The 18790-nt window shown below is 40.4% G+C and overlaps 1 protein-coding gene across 1 annotated transcript; it reads left to right on the forward strand.

The window, feature by feature from the left end:
- Nucleotides 1-228: 228 nt before the first annotated feature.
- Nucleotides 229-16739, forward strand: LOC311240935 (uncharacterized protein). Its single transcript, XM_084329557.1, has 10 exons — nucleotides 229-350; nucleotides 869-961; nucleotides 5922-6055; nucleotides 10088-10141; nucleotides 11880-11922; nucleotides 12387-12581; nucleotides 13666-13781; nucleotides 14694-14742; nucleotides 14993-15346; nucleotides 15481-16739. Exons 9-10 carry the CDS (start codon nucleotides 15037-15039, stop codon nucleotides 16293-16295), a joined length of 1125 nt encoding a protein of 374 aa, XP_084185683.1. The 5' UTR covers nucleotides 229-350; nucleotides 869-961; nucleotides 5922-6055; nucleotides 10088-10141; nucleotides 11880-11922; nucleotides 12387-12581; nucleotides 13666-13781; nucleotides 14694-14742; nucleotides 14993-15036; the 3' UTR covers nucleotides 16296-16739.
- The last annotated feature ends 2051 nt before the right edge of the window (nucleotides 16740-18790 follow it).

The following is an 18790-nucleotide window of genomic DNA, read 5'->3' on the forward strand; positions in this document are numbered from 1 at the left end:
GTACATTCCTTGTATTGTTTTTGCCAAATAGTGTTTCTGGTAATGATTGTGAAGTAGGCTATAAGTATTTGCAAAGCCAGTAGTCATCTTTCAAACTTTCTGGTCAAATTAGGCTACTTAAAAAAAAAAAAATTAACTCTAAGATCTCTTATCCTCAGCCTATTGTTTGGTATGGAATACAGATGAGGAGGAGGAGGAGGAGGAGGAGGAGGAGGAGGAGGAGGTGGAGAGGCGATTAAGCCAAAGGAAAAGAAGGCGTGTGAGATATAAAGAGGATGAGGATGATGATGAAGATGAGCAGCCGGGTCCATCTACTCTGCAAACCCACGTCTGCAACACATCGGACATCAGTGAGTCCTGATCACGACCCAAATCTTAATTGAAACAGAAAATGCTCATTAACAGTCATCAATTATGTGTAAACAACACACAATACATTTTAAGTTGTGTGTCTGTCTGTGTGTGTGTGTGAATCTGCCAACTTTGATCACGTTCTAGATCAGAAAAAAAGGGATAATTTGTGATACTTGAAGGTAGGGCTGGGCGATTCTTGCTAAAATGTGAATCACGATTTTTCTCTCTAGGAATTGAGATCACGATTCTCTCACGATTTCAATAAAATCATTTAAAAAGTAAAGTTTAAAAAAAAAAGAGGATATTTAATAACTTAAAAAAATAAATCGTCATAACTTAGAAATTAGATTGCATAGGTCTATGAATCGAGATCGTGATTTTTTTTCGATTAATTGCCCAGCCCTACTTGAAGGTACAGAACTCATGTAGTGTTACATGTGCCTAAGGCAAATAATCCACTGTGCACTGTCCACCATGATGAATGAGTTGAGGGCATCTCTGTGTCACTGTGTAGAGAAAACCCTGTTGGACTGTCCAGACGTCGACACACTTCCCGTCACCTGTGGTGACAAGAAAGGAGAGCTGGACATAGACAAGCTTGCCAGAGGTGAGAGAGAATGTAAACATTTTATCCACATTCATTAGAGGAACACGGCAACATTATGGGAAATGCACTTACCGCCTTCTCCAGAGTCGGACAAGAAGATGGATACCAATTTCCTCTTTGTGCATTCATTCATTGGAAAGCTATCCAGTTGCAAGCTAGCCTAGCTTAGCACAAATGGATAGCTTTCTATCTTTCTATCTGACTCTGGAGAAGACAGTCCCATAATGTTGCTGTGTTCCTTTAACATTAATAAAATCAAGTGGGGAAAAAAAGCCATTTTGTTCTATGATTCCTAAACACCTGATTAGGGCTGTACACTGCGACGAGATTATCGCAAATTGACCCTTAATTTGGCCCGTGCGTGTGGAAAATAATATTTGGGGGCAACCTTGCGAGTAGTGATTTCAACCCTTCATTCGCATTTCACTCCTAAATGAATCCATACAAATTGGATACATTTTTTTTTAAAACATTAGCCTACAACCAGGGCTGTACAGTGCGACATAATGTCGCGGTGCTATGAAAAAATCTGTCCGCAATGAATGAACTTACTGCGATAGCCTGTGTGAACAAAATATTTGGGTGTGACGTGAATCTGGGCCACGCAACTTGGTAGTTGTAGTCTATCGTGCGATTAAATACCATGTCCCCGTCTGGTAGAGTCCATTCACCCAACACCAAATCCCATAATTCCTAGCAAACAATCTAATCGAAACTGAATGTTGCATCGCCAAAGAAAATAACTTCCTTTCAATAAATTTAAGCTGCTAATTTTTCTCTGCAAGAAGAACGGAGCGGATATCAGTCCATTTTATGACAACCACGTCCGATGTGGAGAGATGATAAGAGACCATAGCCGATTAAATTAAGTCGGATCTGGCAGTGATGATTGACGGGGACACACTTCTAACGTTCAGCCATGCATTAGGTGAGTCGCCCACTATTAGGACGTTTTTCAATACTTAAATACTGTCTACTTAAATTTCCCTCCGGGGATCAATAAAGTATCAACCTATCTATCTAATAATGAGACAATATACAAATAAGATAATACTAATAATTGTCACGGTTCCCCGTATATGAAAGTGGCTTGCAACTTACTGCTGGTAAAATCACTGTTTATTTCTCGTTTTGCATAGTATTACATTCCTCTTCTATAAAGTCCCACCGTAAGAGCTATGGCCTCATACAGGTCCATTAAACCTTTTTGATTAGTCTTTCCTTCGAGCTAAGTTGAACTGAACATTTCACTGTCAAAAGCGCAAACTTAAACAAGGTTGCGTCGCAACACGTTTTTCAAAATAAAGGTCACATATACACATACCGTAGTAGGCCTCTCAATTCTTATTAAAGAAAAGTCCCGGATATACATAAACATTAATTGGCATAGATCTCTATAAACGGCCCAACACATTGATCACTTTAGGCACACACTGAAACCAGTAACATCACAAATATGAAGCGGGTAATTACCCATAAAAATAATAAACCTTTCATGGGGTTATTTACAACAATAATAATTCATTTTATTTATAAAGCACTTTTCATTGTGAAACAAAGGTATGCAGAGTTTATTGTCCTCCTGATTAATGCAATGGTGTGTGTGTGTGTGTGTGTGTTGTGGTGATCTCATTCAAGGAGCACTACAAGCGTGCGCACACACACACACAGTTTGTTGTTTTTGTTCTATTAGTGATTTACACACTTTCTCAGTTGGTTCATTATAAAAGATACAAACCTGAAAACAAACGCACTTAAATGTTAAATAAAAGGACCACAGTAATGAGGCAGGAGGAACATATTTGTTTGCACTATAATGGTAAAATTTTTATTTAAAAATATGCCCCTAGTGAAAAAGCTTAGCGTACAGCCCTGCTGATATGGAGAGGTTCCTATCTATTATTGGTTCATTTTCAACCAAATTGTCCCAGATGTGGACTTGGATGTGTTTCCCAGGATATGCGCATTTCCCCGTCAAGTTGGTAAATGTGAGATTTTCGAGGCCAATAATCTGTTAATAAGGCTATATATAATACAGTGAACAGTGATGGTTTATATCCTAATCTGATTAAATGATCCTCCACATCTTTTTTAACACGCATTTGTTTATACACCAAACCCTTACCTTAAAATCTTAACTTCACTGGAGGTGTCACGCCTAAATAGAACATGTTTGGGTAGAGTGCTTCCTGGACTCATTGAGTTTGATCAGGCTGCTCTTTGGGTGGGATATGTATCAAAATCAAAAGAAAACTCCAAGACACAAATTTTTAACAATTAAAATACCTTTATTATCGTGGCACGGTCATATTAAACCTTTAAAAACAAACTGATGCCTTGTTTGTATTTACTATGTTGCTCTTTAATTGGTTGGTGAATAGTTTGGGCCAAAATGTCGCCATCTGCTGGAGCTTTTATATACCCACACCCTCTCTAGGCCACACCACCAAAGATTCCTAAAAGTGCCTTGGGGTTTTATTTGATTTTGATGTCTAAAATAGATGTAATTTGCTGAAATACAGAAAACATTTGGTGGTTGATATCCGAATCTGTTTAAATTATTCATCAAAAACGATTGTAAATAGTCACTCGCCATGCCATGGACACGTGCATGGGAGGACATTTAAGGATCCTTGCATGTTTCCTGTCGCACATTCCCACATCAAGTTGGTAAATGTGAGATTTTCAAGGCTATAATGCAGTCTGTACAAGCCCTGAAACCCATCACTACTCTAGATCCACAACATCATTGGCAAGTAGGGGTGTAAAGGTACACGTATCCGTACCGAAACGAACCGTTTCAGTGTGTACCGTACCGTACCGAACGGCTGTGTAGTGTAGTGTACCAAACTAATACAATGGTATGTTAACCACTAACGACCGCAATCTAATATAATTATTATTTTTTTTTAGTTTTTTTACAAGTCGATTATTAATTTCAATATAGAATATTCGTTGACAGCCCTACAAGTACAATTAGTTACTGCACACTACATCACCCCTGAGTGGATACGTACCGTACCGTGGTTTTTGTGTACCGTTACACCCCTATTGGCAAGTATAGGAGACGGGGGCTAGGGTTCCAAACATTCTGACCTCCTTCTTTAAGTCCCTCCCAGGGTGCGAAATTAACGGGGGCTCGGGGCAAAATGCCTGTGAAAATGGACAAAATGCCCTCGAAAATCATTTAAGGGGGGCACAAAATGCCCCCGACAGTTTACTGGTGGGATAATTTTTTCATTATCCTGTTCGGCTGAAAGGACACTGGCCACCGAAGCTCCCCCCTCTGATGGAACAGTCCACATTCATTCGTGCGTCATCTCGCGTCGTCCAGACTCCATGGGCACTGTGCGCATGTGCATGCGGAATGGGTGCTTTAAAATGGGCTTTTTCTCTGCCGATTTAGTTCTGATCGATTAGGAATGGGTCACGCCGTGTTCAGGAGATTGAGGCGCATAAACGTCTATTCGATCATGTCTCTAGCACCCCCACAGCCGTATCTGCAACCACTTACATTACGGCTCTCATCCACATTCATTCATATGCTCCCCCCGCTATCTCCTCCCCGATTTCAGAATCCCGGAAGTGTTGCGGTGGTCTATACGGATCAGCGTTGGAATTTTTCCGAACTACATTTCCCTTCAAGTTCTATGGGGGTTCAAAGTTCAGAGTTGAATTATGAATATGTCAATAACTGGTATTATTCGCGATAATAAGCCACAAAAGGTAACGTTTTTGACAAATATTGAAACGCAGTTAGTTTCTCCTCCCTATTGTTAGCATGTAGGAACAATTAGATCTGAAATTAGTTTCAAAACGGTTGCACTGTGGGGGAAATAAAAAAGTACAGTCGATTACAGTAGATATCATTATCTGTTATTATGCACGCCTGGTGATACTAAATCCAAATTGAACTCAGGCATTTGAAAGATACTATATGTATATTATATATATATAAATGTGCGAATTGGCTATAATAAAGTAATGTATAAGCATCTATTCTATATTCTATAATAATATTTCAAATTGCATTGGTCCGGATGGGAGAATTCAGTACTGTATCTACAGAACCTTTGGTTTTATCATCTTCCCTTTATTAATTTCCTTCGATTCTTTGTACACATGATCTCAAGAGGGTACTGAACGAGGTCAGTGGCAGTTTCTTAAGTTTGGTCATTATTATCATGGTGTTATTCACTGTCAAAGATGCAAAGAAAAATCATAATTCATATTCTCCTTTGTTTCATCACAATTTAAGCAAGCCTAGTAATAGACACAATATTTCTGACACTGTGAATACATTCCCTGAGGTCCATAGATGTACCTAGATACCAAGAATATGCAAATAGCCCTTGTAGAAGTGGAGCAATATTCCATTTACCTAGGTATACATTTTATGCAGATTTTCACCTGGGGTGGAACAGGTTAAATCTGTTTTGATCAGACGCCGATGTCAACGTCACTCTCCCCACCCTCTCACATTAGCAGGTGAGCAGCTCACCAGCATTTGATGGCATTTTGAAGACAGACAAGATGGAGCGTTTTTTATCAAACTATAAAAACACGAAGGAAAAAGAGTCTGAGAAGCAGATTCCCCAGGTCCTCAAATAAATTTTTTTAAAGCGGAGTACGATGGAGTCGTGGGGATTAGACTGGGTAGGGGTTGAGGAGGATGCTACCGGTCAACATATCATTTATTGCAAAGCTTGTTGTGAGACTCCGGCTGCAAACACGGCTAGTGTTCGAGGAGCTTGTGTGGATCTTTTTGTCCGCGGGACGAAGACTGTAAAAAAATGTGGATGTAAGGATGTTTAATAACCATTTTCATCATAAAAATTCAGTGCCCCTGAAATAAAATAAAAAGCCCCCAAAAATCAATTAAGGGGGGCAAAAAAAGCCCTTGAATTTTTTTTTTTTATTTCTAACCCTGGTCCCTCCTCACCTGTTGCAACATGTGTAGGCGAGGCCTGCATTGAGTCAGCGGGCTGCTGGTTCGCGCCTCCTGCCTTTGAAGACTTTGGAGGGAGACGCGCCAGTAAAAAATGGAAACACACCATCCTCTATGACGACAAGCCCCTGCTGGTGTTGTTTGAAGTAAAACATCAATTTTATGCTTCATAATATCATTTATTTGTGAATACCTTTTTTATTGAATTTTCTATTCTTGGAGTAGCCAAATACCCACCTGAGCGGCAGACACTATAGCAGCGGTTTTGCAACTAGCCTACGTTTGGGCAAGGGACACATATTTTCTTAGCTAATAGTTGGAAAGGCCAGAATATAAATACTACCAGCACAATTACACTACAGAAAGCAGGAAAATATAGGTGAATGTATTGTGCCTGTGTGACCAACCAAGGACCTAGTGTACCTGTATATTTGTACTGCATTTCACATACTGTAGCCAGGATCCAGCTCTCCAAACAGCCCTTTTCTGCCCTTTTTCTAAATGTATACAGTATAATAGGCTCTGTTACCCATACTGTACGAACTTTGAACTCACTCAATTTATACCTACAACTGGCCTACACTGTAATCATAGTAATCATCATAATAATCACAACTATCACACCTATCTCATACTAATAGTCTACCCATATAACTCTGTATGATAGCATGTACAATAATGCTATATACCCCATATTTATATTTACTGCTTAAATATCCTTCTATATACCTACTTATACACCTGCATATAAGCCATACAACTCATGTACATTAATAAGTAAGGGATAATGTATAGATTAGCTACGAGGTCATTGTCGCTAAATAATTGACCGACACAGAGTTTAGAACACCGAGGCGCCTCGCCGAGGTGTTCTAAACGCAGTGAAGGTCAATTATTTTGTGACAATGACCGAGTATAGGCTATACATTATCCCGCTTATTACATGGCTAACTTACTAACAATATACCTAATTCATTTTACACCATCGACAAGACGAGATCAAATGCAGACGCAGTTGTTGTGTGGCTCCGCTGTCATTATTATCGCCGGCAGGTGTGTCTGATTGCAGTGTGTGTCAGTGGGCTTGATTGCTGCAGCTGCGAACAGCGGTCATTATTGCTCGGCAGAGGTCCGTTATCGAGTATTATTACATGGCGTTTTCACATTCGCCGAAATGCTTGCTTGTGATTGGTCAATAGCCCCCCGACAGCGGTCATTATCAGACAATAATGACCGCTGTGGGACAATAATGACCGCTGTGCGCAGCTGTTCGCAATCAAGCCCACTGACACACACTGTTTCAGTGCAATTAGACACTGCCGGTGTTCTGCTGCCGGCGATGACAGGGGGCGGAGCCAGAACGCAGCCAGAACCAGTGTTGCGAGTCGATGTAAAATGAATTAGGTATATTGTTAGTAAGTTAGCCATGTAATAAGCGGGATAATGTATAGCTATACTCGATCATTGTCGCAAAATAATTGACCTTCACTGACGTTTAAAACACCTCGCCGAGGCGGCTCGGTATTTTAAACTCTGTCGGTCAATTATTTTGCGACAATGACCTCGTAGCTATACATTATCCCTTACATAACGGACCTCTGCCGAGCTCTATTGACCAATCACAATCAAGCATTTCGGCGAATGTGAAAACGCCATGTAATAATGCTGTATATACCGCGTATGTCTACCGACCACCGCCACCAAGCCCCTTCAATTCATCCAGAACGCAGCTGCCCGTCTGTCTGATCTCCAACCTACCAAAGTCAGCCCATGTTACCCCGTTTCTTGGGGACCTGCACTGGCTCCCCATCGCCGCACAAATTCGCTTCAAGGTCCTCGACCTGCTATATCGCGCAGTGAAGGGAACGGCTCCCGTCAATGGTCTCTAACTACCAGGGGTGTAAAGTACTTGAGTAATTGTACTTTGTTACAATACTTAAGTACTGTTTTTGGGGATTTGTACTTTACTCGAGTATTATTAGGTTTGTATACTTGTGCTTTTACTCGATTACATTTCAGGGGAAAAAACATACTTTTTATTCCTTACATTTAAAATGCAGACCTACAAAGTACAAATCTCGCAGGTACAACAATTTTAATTAGTATATTTGTTTCTCTGGCCGAACAAACGTTAACGTTATTAATCCTGCGGCGGCACTTTATTTAAAAACAGCCAATCAAATCCCCATCAATGGAAAATTAACCCGTCCATACCCATGCTGATTGGTCCTTGTGCAAGACTAGAAACCGTGGATCTTTGATTAAACACCTGCTATCAGAAGAATAGACAGTCAGAGTGACAAGCTACAGAAGATGGCCACAGACGATAGTGCGAGTGATGAAGAGGGAAAACAAATCGAAAATATTTTTAATAATTAGTGAATCAGAATTTCAACAGCTCACGTTGCGAGGGTAAAGATGTTCCCTGTTCGGGGTACGAGTGCGTCGTCAGACGGTCCGGGTTCGGCCGGTGTGTTTTCCTCTCGTCTCTGACGTCTTCGGGTTGAGGTGGGGAATGAAAGAAATGCAGGCCTGCTTGCACGCCGTCCCGTTGCGGGCCGTCCGAGGATTGATAAAGTACCCTGTTTGTTTACATTTACATTTAGTCATTTAGCTGACGCTTTTATCCAAAGCGACTTACAAGTTCTGTACGACAAGCCATCAGGAAGGGCACAACTCTATCAGCTGAGCAACAATGTTCATCAAAGTGTTGAGTGCTACAGTGTAGGTTAGTTTATTAGGACAAGTGCATGACAGTACGGTTAGTTAGGGTTAGATATTTCTTTTTCTTTTTTTAATTCAGATAATGGTTGAAGAAGTGCGTCTTTAGTCGACGGCGAAAGATTGGACGTGTTTCGGCTGTCCTAACTGGGGTGGGTAGTTCATTCCACTGTTCATTCCATTGTTGACGCCAAGGTGTAATGGAAATATTTCTATGATGAGAGATTCGATAGAGCTGATGAAATACAGATTAAAAGGAAACAAATGGACGTTCCGTTGTTGGTTTTATTTTAGCAGCTGGAGCAAAACAGCTGAACACAGTCTGACAGAACAGGTGATCTGCTGAAAGAGATGTGCCACGAGAGCATTGAACATCAGGGCTTATATGCAGAGTCCCGAGCTGATGAAACTGCTGAGTCGAGAGAGCTGTTGCAAACAGAAGCCGGATGTAGCCAGTTTCCTGAGGTTTGCGACTGGGGCGCCTCGCTTTCTTGAGAATAGAATAGGTGTGTGGTTTTCAACTCAGGGCTCAGGGTACAGACAAGATGTTCTATGTTTCCATGAACAGTTTAAGTAGGTCAAAGTGTTGCGATGAATTAGTACAGAGTCAGGATGTTTCATGCAAAGGTGTCGGGTCGTACAGTTTCATGTCAAAAGGTCAATGTATTCAGATGAGTTTGTACATTGCTGTTTAATATTTATGTCATTACACCCTACAAACATCGTGACGCACAGTGAAAATCTTTTAAAGCGTGGCCCATTTACTACAAGGATGGATAAAACGGCTGGCGCTGAAAGTGTTAAAGACAAGGTTGTTGTCATAATGTGGTTGTCATAGAATCCCTAAAGGTTGTCTGTGTGGCCTTCAGTGGTGTTGATCTCTATAAAAGCAGTTAATTTAATCCATCAAAGTGCAAAATAAAATCACCAGAATGTAATAAATAGTGTTTTTTTACACTAAAAACGTCCGCTTTCACCCCCCACCAGAAAAAATCATTGCCCCACCAACATTTTACATTATAGACACGCCACTGTTTACTAGCATAGTGTCTTTAAACCTGTATCACTGTACATATAAATACTACAACTCTGTAAATACGTACAACTGATTAGCTCTATCTATTACTCGGTAGTACTCATTTATATATTTTATATTCAGTTTAATCACCTGTACATTGTATATTACTATTGCATTTTACACTCTGGTTGGATGCCAAACTTATTTTCATTGTACTTGTGCTGTTTAATAACAATACATTTTAATCTAATCTACTGTACACGATCATCATCGTCATTTGAAAAAGTGACAGAAATGGGCTAATTCAGGGGGCTGGCTCACACGGTATTATACTGTTTAGTGCACCATGCTTCGTTATACTGTATGTTCACCTCTTGAGTCTGTATTATGTCCCTCTCCCTTCACTTTCTCACAATCTGTTTTTTTCCATCTATTGCAGCAGGGCTATTTGAGCAGTCGTGGGTTTCAAAAGAGAAAGTCATCGAGGACAAAGGTGGGGGATGTGTCTCACTTTAGATTACTATAACATCTCACTTTAGATTACTATAACGTCTCACTTTAGATTACTATAACATCTCACTTTAGATTACTATAACGTCTCACTTTAGATTACTATAACGTTTTACTTTAGATTACAATAACATCTCACTTTAGATTACTATAATGTTGTCTTACTTTAGATTACTATAACGCCTTACTTTAGATTACTATAATGTTGTCTTACTTTAGATTACTATAATGTTGTCTTACTTTAGATTACTATAACATCTCACTTTAGATTACTATAACATCTTACTTTAGATTACTATAACATCTCACTTTAGATTACTATAACATCTTACTTTAGATAACTATAACATCTCACTTTAGATTACTATAACATCTTACTTTAGATAACTATAACGTCTCACTTTAGATTACTATAACGTTTTACTTTAGATTACTATAACGTCTTACTTTAGATTACTATAATGTTGTCTTACTTTAGATTACTATAACGTCTCACTTTAGATTACTATAACATCTCACTTTAGATTACTATAACATCTCACTTTAGATTACTATAACATCTTACTTTAGATAACTATAACGTCTCACTTTAGATTACTATAATGTTTTACTTTAGATTACTATAACGTCTCGCTTTAGATTACTATAACATCTCACTTTAGATTACTATAACGTCTCACTTTAGATTACTATAACATCTTACTTTAGATAACTATAACGTCTCACTTTAGATTACTATAACGTTTTACTTTAGATTACTATAACGCCTTACTTTAGATTACTATAATGTTGTCTTACTTTAGATTACTATAATGTCTTACTTTAGATTACTATAACGTCTTACTTTAGATTACTATAATGTTGTCTTACTTTAGATTACTATAACGCCTTACTTTAGATTACTATAATGTTGTCTTACTTTAGATTACTATAATGTCTTACTTTAGATTGCTATAATGTCTTACTTTAGATTACTATGTTGTCTTACTTTAGATTACTATACTATTGTTTTACTTTAGATTACTATGTTGTCTTACTTTAGATTACTATAATATTGTCTTTAGATTACTATAATATTGTCTTACTTTAGATTACTATAATATTGTCTTACTTTAGATTACTATAATATTGTCTTACTTTAGATTACTATGTTGTCTTACTTTAGATTACTATAACGTTGTCTTACTTTAGATAATTACAATGTTGTCTTACTTTAGATTACTATAATGTTGTCTTACTTTAGATTACTATAATATTGTCTTACTTTAGATAACTATAACGTTCGTCTTACTTTAGATTACTATAACATTGTCTTACTTTAGATTATTATAATGTTGTCTTACTTTAGATTACTATAATGTTGTCTTACTTTAGATTACTATAATATTGTCTTACTTTAGATTACTATGTTTTCTTACTTTAGATTACTATAACGTTCGTCTTAGATTACTATAACATTGTCTTACTTTAGATTATTATAATGTTGTCTTACTTTAGATTACTATACTATTGTCTTACTTTAGATTACTATACTATTGTCTTACTTTAGATTACTATAATATTGTCTTACTTTAGATTACTATAATGTATTATCTGGGTAAAAGAAACGTCTCCGCACACACCATCACTAGCAGTAACCAGATGGGGAGGCATCTCTCTGAGTGCCCTTCTAGTTATTATTATTAACAATTATAATGATCTTTTATATTTCTTTCTCCTAGAAAAGGAATACCCTAAACAATGAATCGGAGAGCTCCTCTGAAGGTTTGTAACTTAATGCAGAAATTAATCTTGTACTAATCTGTTTCATTTGTGCATTTGTCATTAGACTAACCATACAGTGTACGGTGAAAGCCATTGATGTTTTGTGATCTTCAACTCATGCTAACAATGAATACCCCACTGTCTTATGGACAACTTAAAAACATGATTATCGTGTTGTACTTGTTTTACAGAACTTCTAAATCGCTAAAAGTGTCAGCTAAATGACTAAATGTGAAATGTAAATATAAATATCTACTTCAGTTTTACATTTTGGTATTTTTTTCTTCATCTGTTTGTCTTATTTATTCAATGTCTGTCTAATTATCTATCTTTTTTACCTGTTTTGATATGCCTGTAATCTCAACAGCATTTTGAGGGATTCCACCCTCAAGGATTTCCAGAGATTTAATTTAATTTGATTGATTGATTGATCCATGGATTAATCCCCCCCATATATATGTCAGAGGCAGACGTGAAAGAAGACAATGAGAAAGATGAAGACTGTAGTGCATTTGGCAGACGTGCAGCAGAGGAATCATTGGAAACAGAGGAGCAAGAAGAAGAAACTGGAGCAGAGCAAGATGGAGGGGAGAAGGAAAATTCAGGAGATGAGAGTGGGAACGAAGAGGAAGATAATGCAAAAAGGGAAAAAGAGGAAGGTGAGAATGATGGGGTTGATGATGATGAATGAATGAATGAATGAATGAATGAATGAATGAATGAATGAGAGTTTATTTTTGAACATGTATTCTCCATATTCCTCCAAACAAATCACAATATCAAGCTCCGTCAACCAAAACAATCATAATGAAAAAGAAATGTATAAACAAAAAGTCAAGAGCAATGTGGTTAGTTAGTTGACATGTTCAAAAAAGGAGTAGAGGGAAGCTAAGCTTATTGATCCCTACCCCCTTACATAATTTTTTTTTCTTCCATTACATTTTACTTGATATAACATAATTTAGTATAATACATTATATAATATACTTTTACTTATAGTACAAAAAGAAAAATCTTGAGTCGCTTGACAGCAGTAAATACAATACAACACTACATAACACAATATAACATAACTTTGTTTATCCGCATTACTCATTTCTATATTTCTCTAATGTGTATTTTTTAAGCTGCTTTTTAAATTGTGCAATATGTTTACTCATGTTGATGTATTCAGGTAAGTCATTCCACAACTTCACTCCACAAACGGATATGCACATGTTTTTCAGCGTAGTGTGTACCATTGGTTGTTTAAGATTCCCTCTCCCTCTTAAGTTATATTCTCCTTCCCTGTCTCTGAACCATCTTTGAATGTTGCCTGGGATTCATTTATATCTGGCTTTGTATACAATGAGAGCAGTTTTGAAATCAACTAGGTCCATACATTTCAATGTTTGTAGCTTTATAAATAAGTTATTTGTGTGTTCTTAATATCCTACATTGTTGACTATTCTTATTGCTTTTTTTGCATGGTGCATATTGGCTGTAGAGTGCTTTTGTATGTATTACCCCACACCTCCGCACAGTAGTTCATATATGGAAGGAAGAGCGTACAGTACAGTGTATACAGTGTTTTTTGGTTTAGAATGATGATGTCATGACATGTTTTGGAGCACTTCTGTTACCACTTGAATGAATAGAAGGGGAGTCTAAATTCTATACGACCCTTGTATTTTGAATGACTTTGATGGTTAATCAAGTCTTTAAATGTTTCTTTCAAACTTGTGGGGCTGTGAGTTTTCTCAGTTTCAGGAAAGGACACAGACTGGTTTGTAATCCAAGGTTATAAAGAGCTTGGGGAGAAAAGTGGAGCTAAACTACAGACGAGACTCTTGAAAATCCCCATCGAGAGATCGTCAGAGGTAAGCTGGAGAAGCAACGATTACAGTGAGTTTGATGTGAGGATTCATTTTTTGCATTATATATTTGGGGATTTATTTTTAATATAAAAATGTTGATATAATAATGAAACATGTAATATAATATATTACATGATATAAAAATATAAATATATATATTAAAAAAAAAAAAAAAAAAAGCCTACAATATCAAATATCCATGACTGGCTGACTCACTGACTCACCATTGTTCACGGATTAAAGGAACACAGCAACATTATGTGAAATGCACTTACCGTCTTCTCCTGAGTCAGACAGGAAGATGGATATCGATTTCCTCTATGCGTTCAGTAGAAAGCTATCCGGTTGCAAGCTACCCTAGCTTAGCACAAATTAATGGAAGCGGATACGGACCAGCTAGGGTAGCTGTTGGCCAAAAACACCTTTCCCCAGGTTTTAAGCTAGGCTAGTGGTCCATATCCACTTCCACTCATTTATGCTAAGCTAGGCTAGCTTGCAGCCAGATAGCTTTCTACCGAACGTACAGAGAGGAAATGAATATCCATATTCTTGTCTGACTCTGGAGAAGACGGTAAGCAGCTATTATTTCCCATAATGCTAACCGGTTAACCGTCTGTAGTGTGGTAGTGAAGGGGTTAACCTTCTGTAGTGGTAGTGAAAGGTTAACATGTAGTGTGGTAGTGAAAGGTTAACCTTCTGTAGTGTGGTAGTGAAATGGTTAACCTTCTGTAGTGTGGTAGTGAAAGGGTTAACCTTCTGTATTGTGGTAGTGAAATGGTTAAAGGTTGTGGTTCATGAGCTGTGTGAAATATGGGATGGGGGATTCTTTTTTAATATCCTGTCTTTTTACAATGTTCATGTTTTCTTCCTTTAGCTTGCTTTGTGTTGAAAGTCAAATCTGTTCTTTCATCTCAGGCCAGGAGAAAACTATTCCCATCCAACCATCCAGATTGTCCAGAAAAAGGTTTGTACAATATTATGACCCCTGATTATCCCAATGGTTATTAATTAACCCATTGAAACCGGGAAACACATCTGTGTGTATATGCAGGCTATATAATGCATTATTAGCAGGCGTTTCAGGTCTAAATGGCAAAACACATGAATTGATTTAGATGTCATTGCATGTGAAAATAATATGGTACAGTAACGTTTTGTATTTGTTTGTTTGTTTTCTGTTCTCCTAAACGTGTACCTTGGTGTCGGTTTAATAGCAGAGAAACGGCGTAAGCCAGTGGACAAGGAGGAAGCGGATGGAATGCGGGCCGTTCCACGTAGTGAGGACGAGAGAGGAGGCGAGGACGGGGCAGAAGAGACCTCGTCTACTGATGCCAGCAACTCATCAACCCCAGATCTGCCCGTCCTCGTCTCCAACGGAGGTGTTGTTGGTGAAATGCTGCTGTCCATGCCTACCGCTTCAGCGCAAACCACAGACTCACCAGATATCATGCCCATCCTCCACACAGGATCAATCTGCAGTCGGCAGCCGGGCCATACTCCCTCTCCCCTTCTGTCACTCAACTGGCCTGAGGATGCAAGTTCTGTGTTGCCTAGAAACGCACACAAAGGTTTATATATTCATAATGACTCAAAAATACCGCTTTTATGTACTTTGATTTGAGAGACTGGTTATTTAATAATCACAAAAATTAAGAGGAATTTTATTGTGTTTCAATTGACATCAACGTGTCTTTATTTTCAGCGAGATCCGTGGAACACCAAGATGACGGGGTCAAACCGGATGGCGGCGAAGACGTTGGGGAGACGGACCGCAGAGACGCTGAGAGCGCACGCGGCAAGAAAGGAGAGGAGTGGCGTGAAGCAGAGGGAGGAGCCTCTGAAGCGTGTGGCGCTCGCTGTGAAGACTGTCCTCTCAGTGGTGAAGACGGTCCGCTCAGCAGTGAAGACGGTCCTCTCAGCGGTGAAGACGGTCCTCTCAGCGGTGAAGACGGTCCTCTCAGCGGTGAAGACGGTCCTCTCAGCGGTGAATACGGTCCTCTCAGCGGTGAAGACGGTCCTCTCAGCGGTGAAGATGGTCCTCTCAGCGGTGAAGACGGTCCTCTCAGCGGTGAAGACGGTCCTCTCAGCAGTGACAACGTTCTCCTTGTCCTTGACGAATCCGAGGACGACATCCCGCCTGTCAACCGTGGACACGCAGAGGAGAATCCGTCGGCTCGGCGCCCCGCTGTGCCACCACGCGTACCGCACCCCCCCTCCTCCTCGACCCCGAACGCTACGCCCTCTACATCCCTCCGCTGCTCTCCTCCTCTGCCCCGTAGCCCCGAACAGAAGAACAACGGTTTCACCGGAAAGGGGAACCCCAGCCGGGGCCGACGCAGCAGAGCCGAGGCCCGGGAGAGGAAGCGCGAGAGGAGGGAGGCGGCTGTGGTCGACACCCTGAGAAGGATCTCTGGCACCCAGAGCAAGATCTTCAGTGCTCTGGAGAAGCTCTGTTCCAAGCAAGACACGGTTATAGAACTGCTGCAGAGGCTGGCTGAGCGAAATGAACATCTATAGGGTGGGTGAGTGAGCAAGTGGGTGAATAAACAGATCGGATCAGTTAGGGGCACCCAAGTGGCGACCCACACCAATTTAGTCGTTATGCCAATTCCCCCCTCCCCTTCCTGGTCGTTGCTCGCATGTGCCCCCCCACTGGTCGGTCTAGGGAGCCCTGAAGTCTATTGATTGATTGATTGAAAAGTTTATTAACAGATTGCAGAATGGGTACAGTACAGTACAGCTCAATACATACAATTGTTAAGAGGATGCAGACCTGAGAAAGACTTTCGTCTTGTTTCCATCAGGGTCCCCCATTTTCAATTCATCATATGACACACATGACATACAGATAGACAGTACTGCTACATCTATACATTTATGACATACCAGATTTTCAAATACAGTACTGTTTGTGATACTAAAAAAAAAATCCAGAAGAAGAGCATATACATTTGACATAGAAACTGTGCATTGGGGGAGGTTGGGTAGGTGGGGTGGGGCTGTACATTGGAGGTGGGGGGGGACGACACTGTACATTGGAATACTGACATACATTTGACATGGAAACTGTACATTGGAGGAGGTTGGGTAGGTGGGGTGGGGTTGGGTGGGGCTGTACATTGGAATACTGACAAAGCCATGCTTGGTCTTTATTGTACAACTGGGTTAGGACATCTATCAGATGTTTCCTCCGAGACATAGGAGAAAGCCAGCAGCATCTTTTCACCTGCCAGCACGGACTCTCATTGGTGAGGTGTAACATGTGGGAGGTCACACTAACTACACTATTACAATGACCAGAATACCACCCACGGCTTCCCTCCCGCTGACTCTTGCCAATTGAGCCAGTATGACGGCCGGCCAAGCCGGAGGCAATGCTGACAGCCGGATTCGATACCAGTGTCTCTCGCGTTGGTGACGAGCGCTTAGTCCGCTGCGCCACCCAGCCGCAGCTTATTTTTTAAATGTTTATTGGGCGGCTAGGTGGTGTAGTGGGCAAGGCGCTCGCCATCAACGCTGGAGACGCTGGGTTCGAATCCAGCTCTCGGCGTTGCTATCAGCTTGGCTGGTCATTCACACTAACACGATTGGCAGTGTTAGGGGTGGGAAAGCTGATGGGTGGGTCCTGGGCGTTGTGGACAGCGACCCCTACAGTCGGGGCGCCTGCACAGCGAGGGTAGGATCTGGAGGGAGGTAGTGTGACCTTCCACACGTTACACTCTCCCGGTGAGAATCTGCGCTGCCAGGCTGGCTGCCGGATGGCTGCACATGCGTCGGAGGAAAGCATGTGACAGTCTCCCCGGCCTCCCGGACATACAGTAGGGGGGAGTGCGCAACAACCAGGAAGCGGGTTGGGAATTGGCATAACGACTAACAGTGGGATGGGAGAAAAATCGGAAAAAGGGGGGGGGGGATAATAAAAAAAATGTTTATTATATTTTTACCGGTCGAAATCTACTATATTGGAACAATCCAAAACCACTTTCTACCAGGGGGGTGGAGGCGCCCTAGCGCCCTCTATGGACCAGCCTCCACTGGCTACAGCACTCACCACTGTATTATATATGATGGTTGGGCTCCTCTGGTTGACAGGCGCAGTAATCATTGGTATCTGTATATTTATAAAGCCCTACTCTGTAAATTACCACCTGTTTATATATCATCTGTGCTGCACCATTTGAGTGTGCACCATTTATACTGACCACATCTGGAAATGAATGAGTTACTGAGATTGTCTGTCTATGAGATCATATCACATCTAAAAATAAAACAAGTGTTTTTTTTATATTAAAGTAGAGAATGTTGTCCTTATGTTCATTCCACATTTTACCTATACTCTTCAGTGCTTCATGGTTCAGTACTATCAGCACTATCTGCATTGTCCATCACACACACACACACACATATAGCCTGATACATTCCACATGCATGCATAAAAAGTGTAAAACATAAAATCATAAAATGTATTCAGTAAATTGGCTTTGATTGATATGCACGCATGAGCTTTGAATGCGATGGCCTACCTTGAAGATGCACTGTGGTGTAAGATTACTCTACGTAATTGTACTTTGAGATTGAGAGTACATGGTCCTCATTACAAATGATCAAAACTCTTAGTGCATGTGATTTTACTTATAAATATAGAAATAAATAATACAAATACAATAAAACAGCTTTTGCGAGGGCGGTCAGGTGGCGTAACGGAGATTGCGTTCGTCGCCAACCCCGGAGTGGCTGGATTCGCCTGTTCGAATCCAGCTCACAGCTCCGGGGTTGTCACCAGCTTGGCTGGCCGTTCACACTAATACAATTGGCAGTATTAGAGGGTGGAAGAAGCTGGCGGGGTGGGTCCGGGTCGTTGTAAACAGCGACTCCTACAGTTCGGTCGGGGCGCCTGCTAAGCGCGGATAGGATCTAAGTGGGATAGTGTGATCCTTCCACACGCTACGCCCTCTCAGTGAGAATCCGCGCTGCCAGGTGAAAAGAAGCGGTTGTTTGGCTGGACGTGTGTC

Source organism: Notolepis coatsorum, assembly GCF_963971535.1.
Source record: "Notolepis coatsorum genome assembly, chromosome: 14".
Lineage (NCBI taxonomy): Eukaryota > Metazoa > Chordata > Actinopteri > Aulopiformes > Paralepididae > Notolepis > Notolepis coatsorum.

What these genes read in the sequence shown, in the direction of transcription:
- LOC311240935 (XM_084329557.1), top strand. Translation starts at nt 15,037, where the DNA reads ATGCGGGCCGTTCCACGTAGTGAGGACGAGAGAGGAGGCGAGGACGGG. An exon ending in GCCTAGAAACGCACACAAAG is followed by an intron (nt 15,347 to 15,480) that starts GTTTATATATTC and finishes CTTTATTTTCAG; the next exon opens with CGAGATCCGTGGAACACCAA.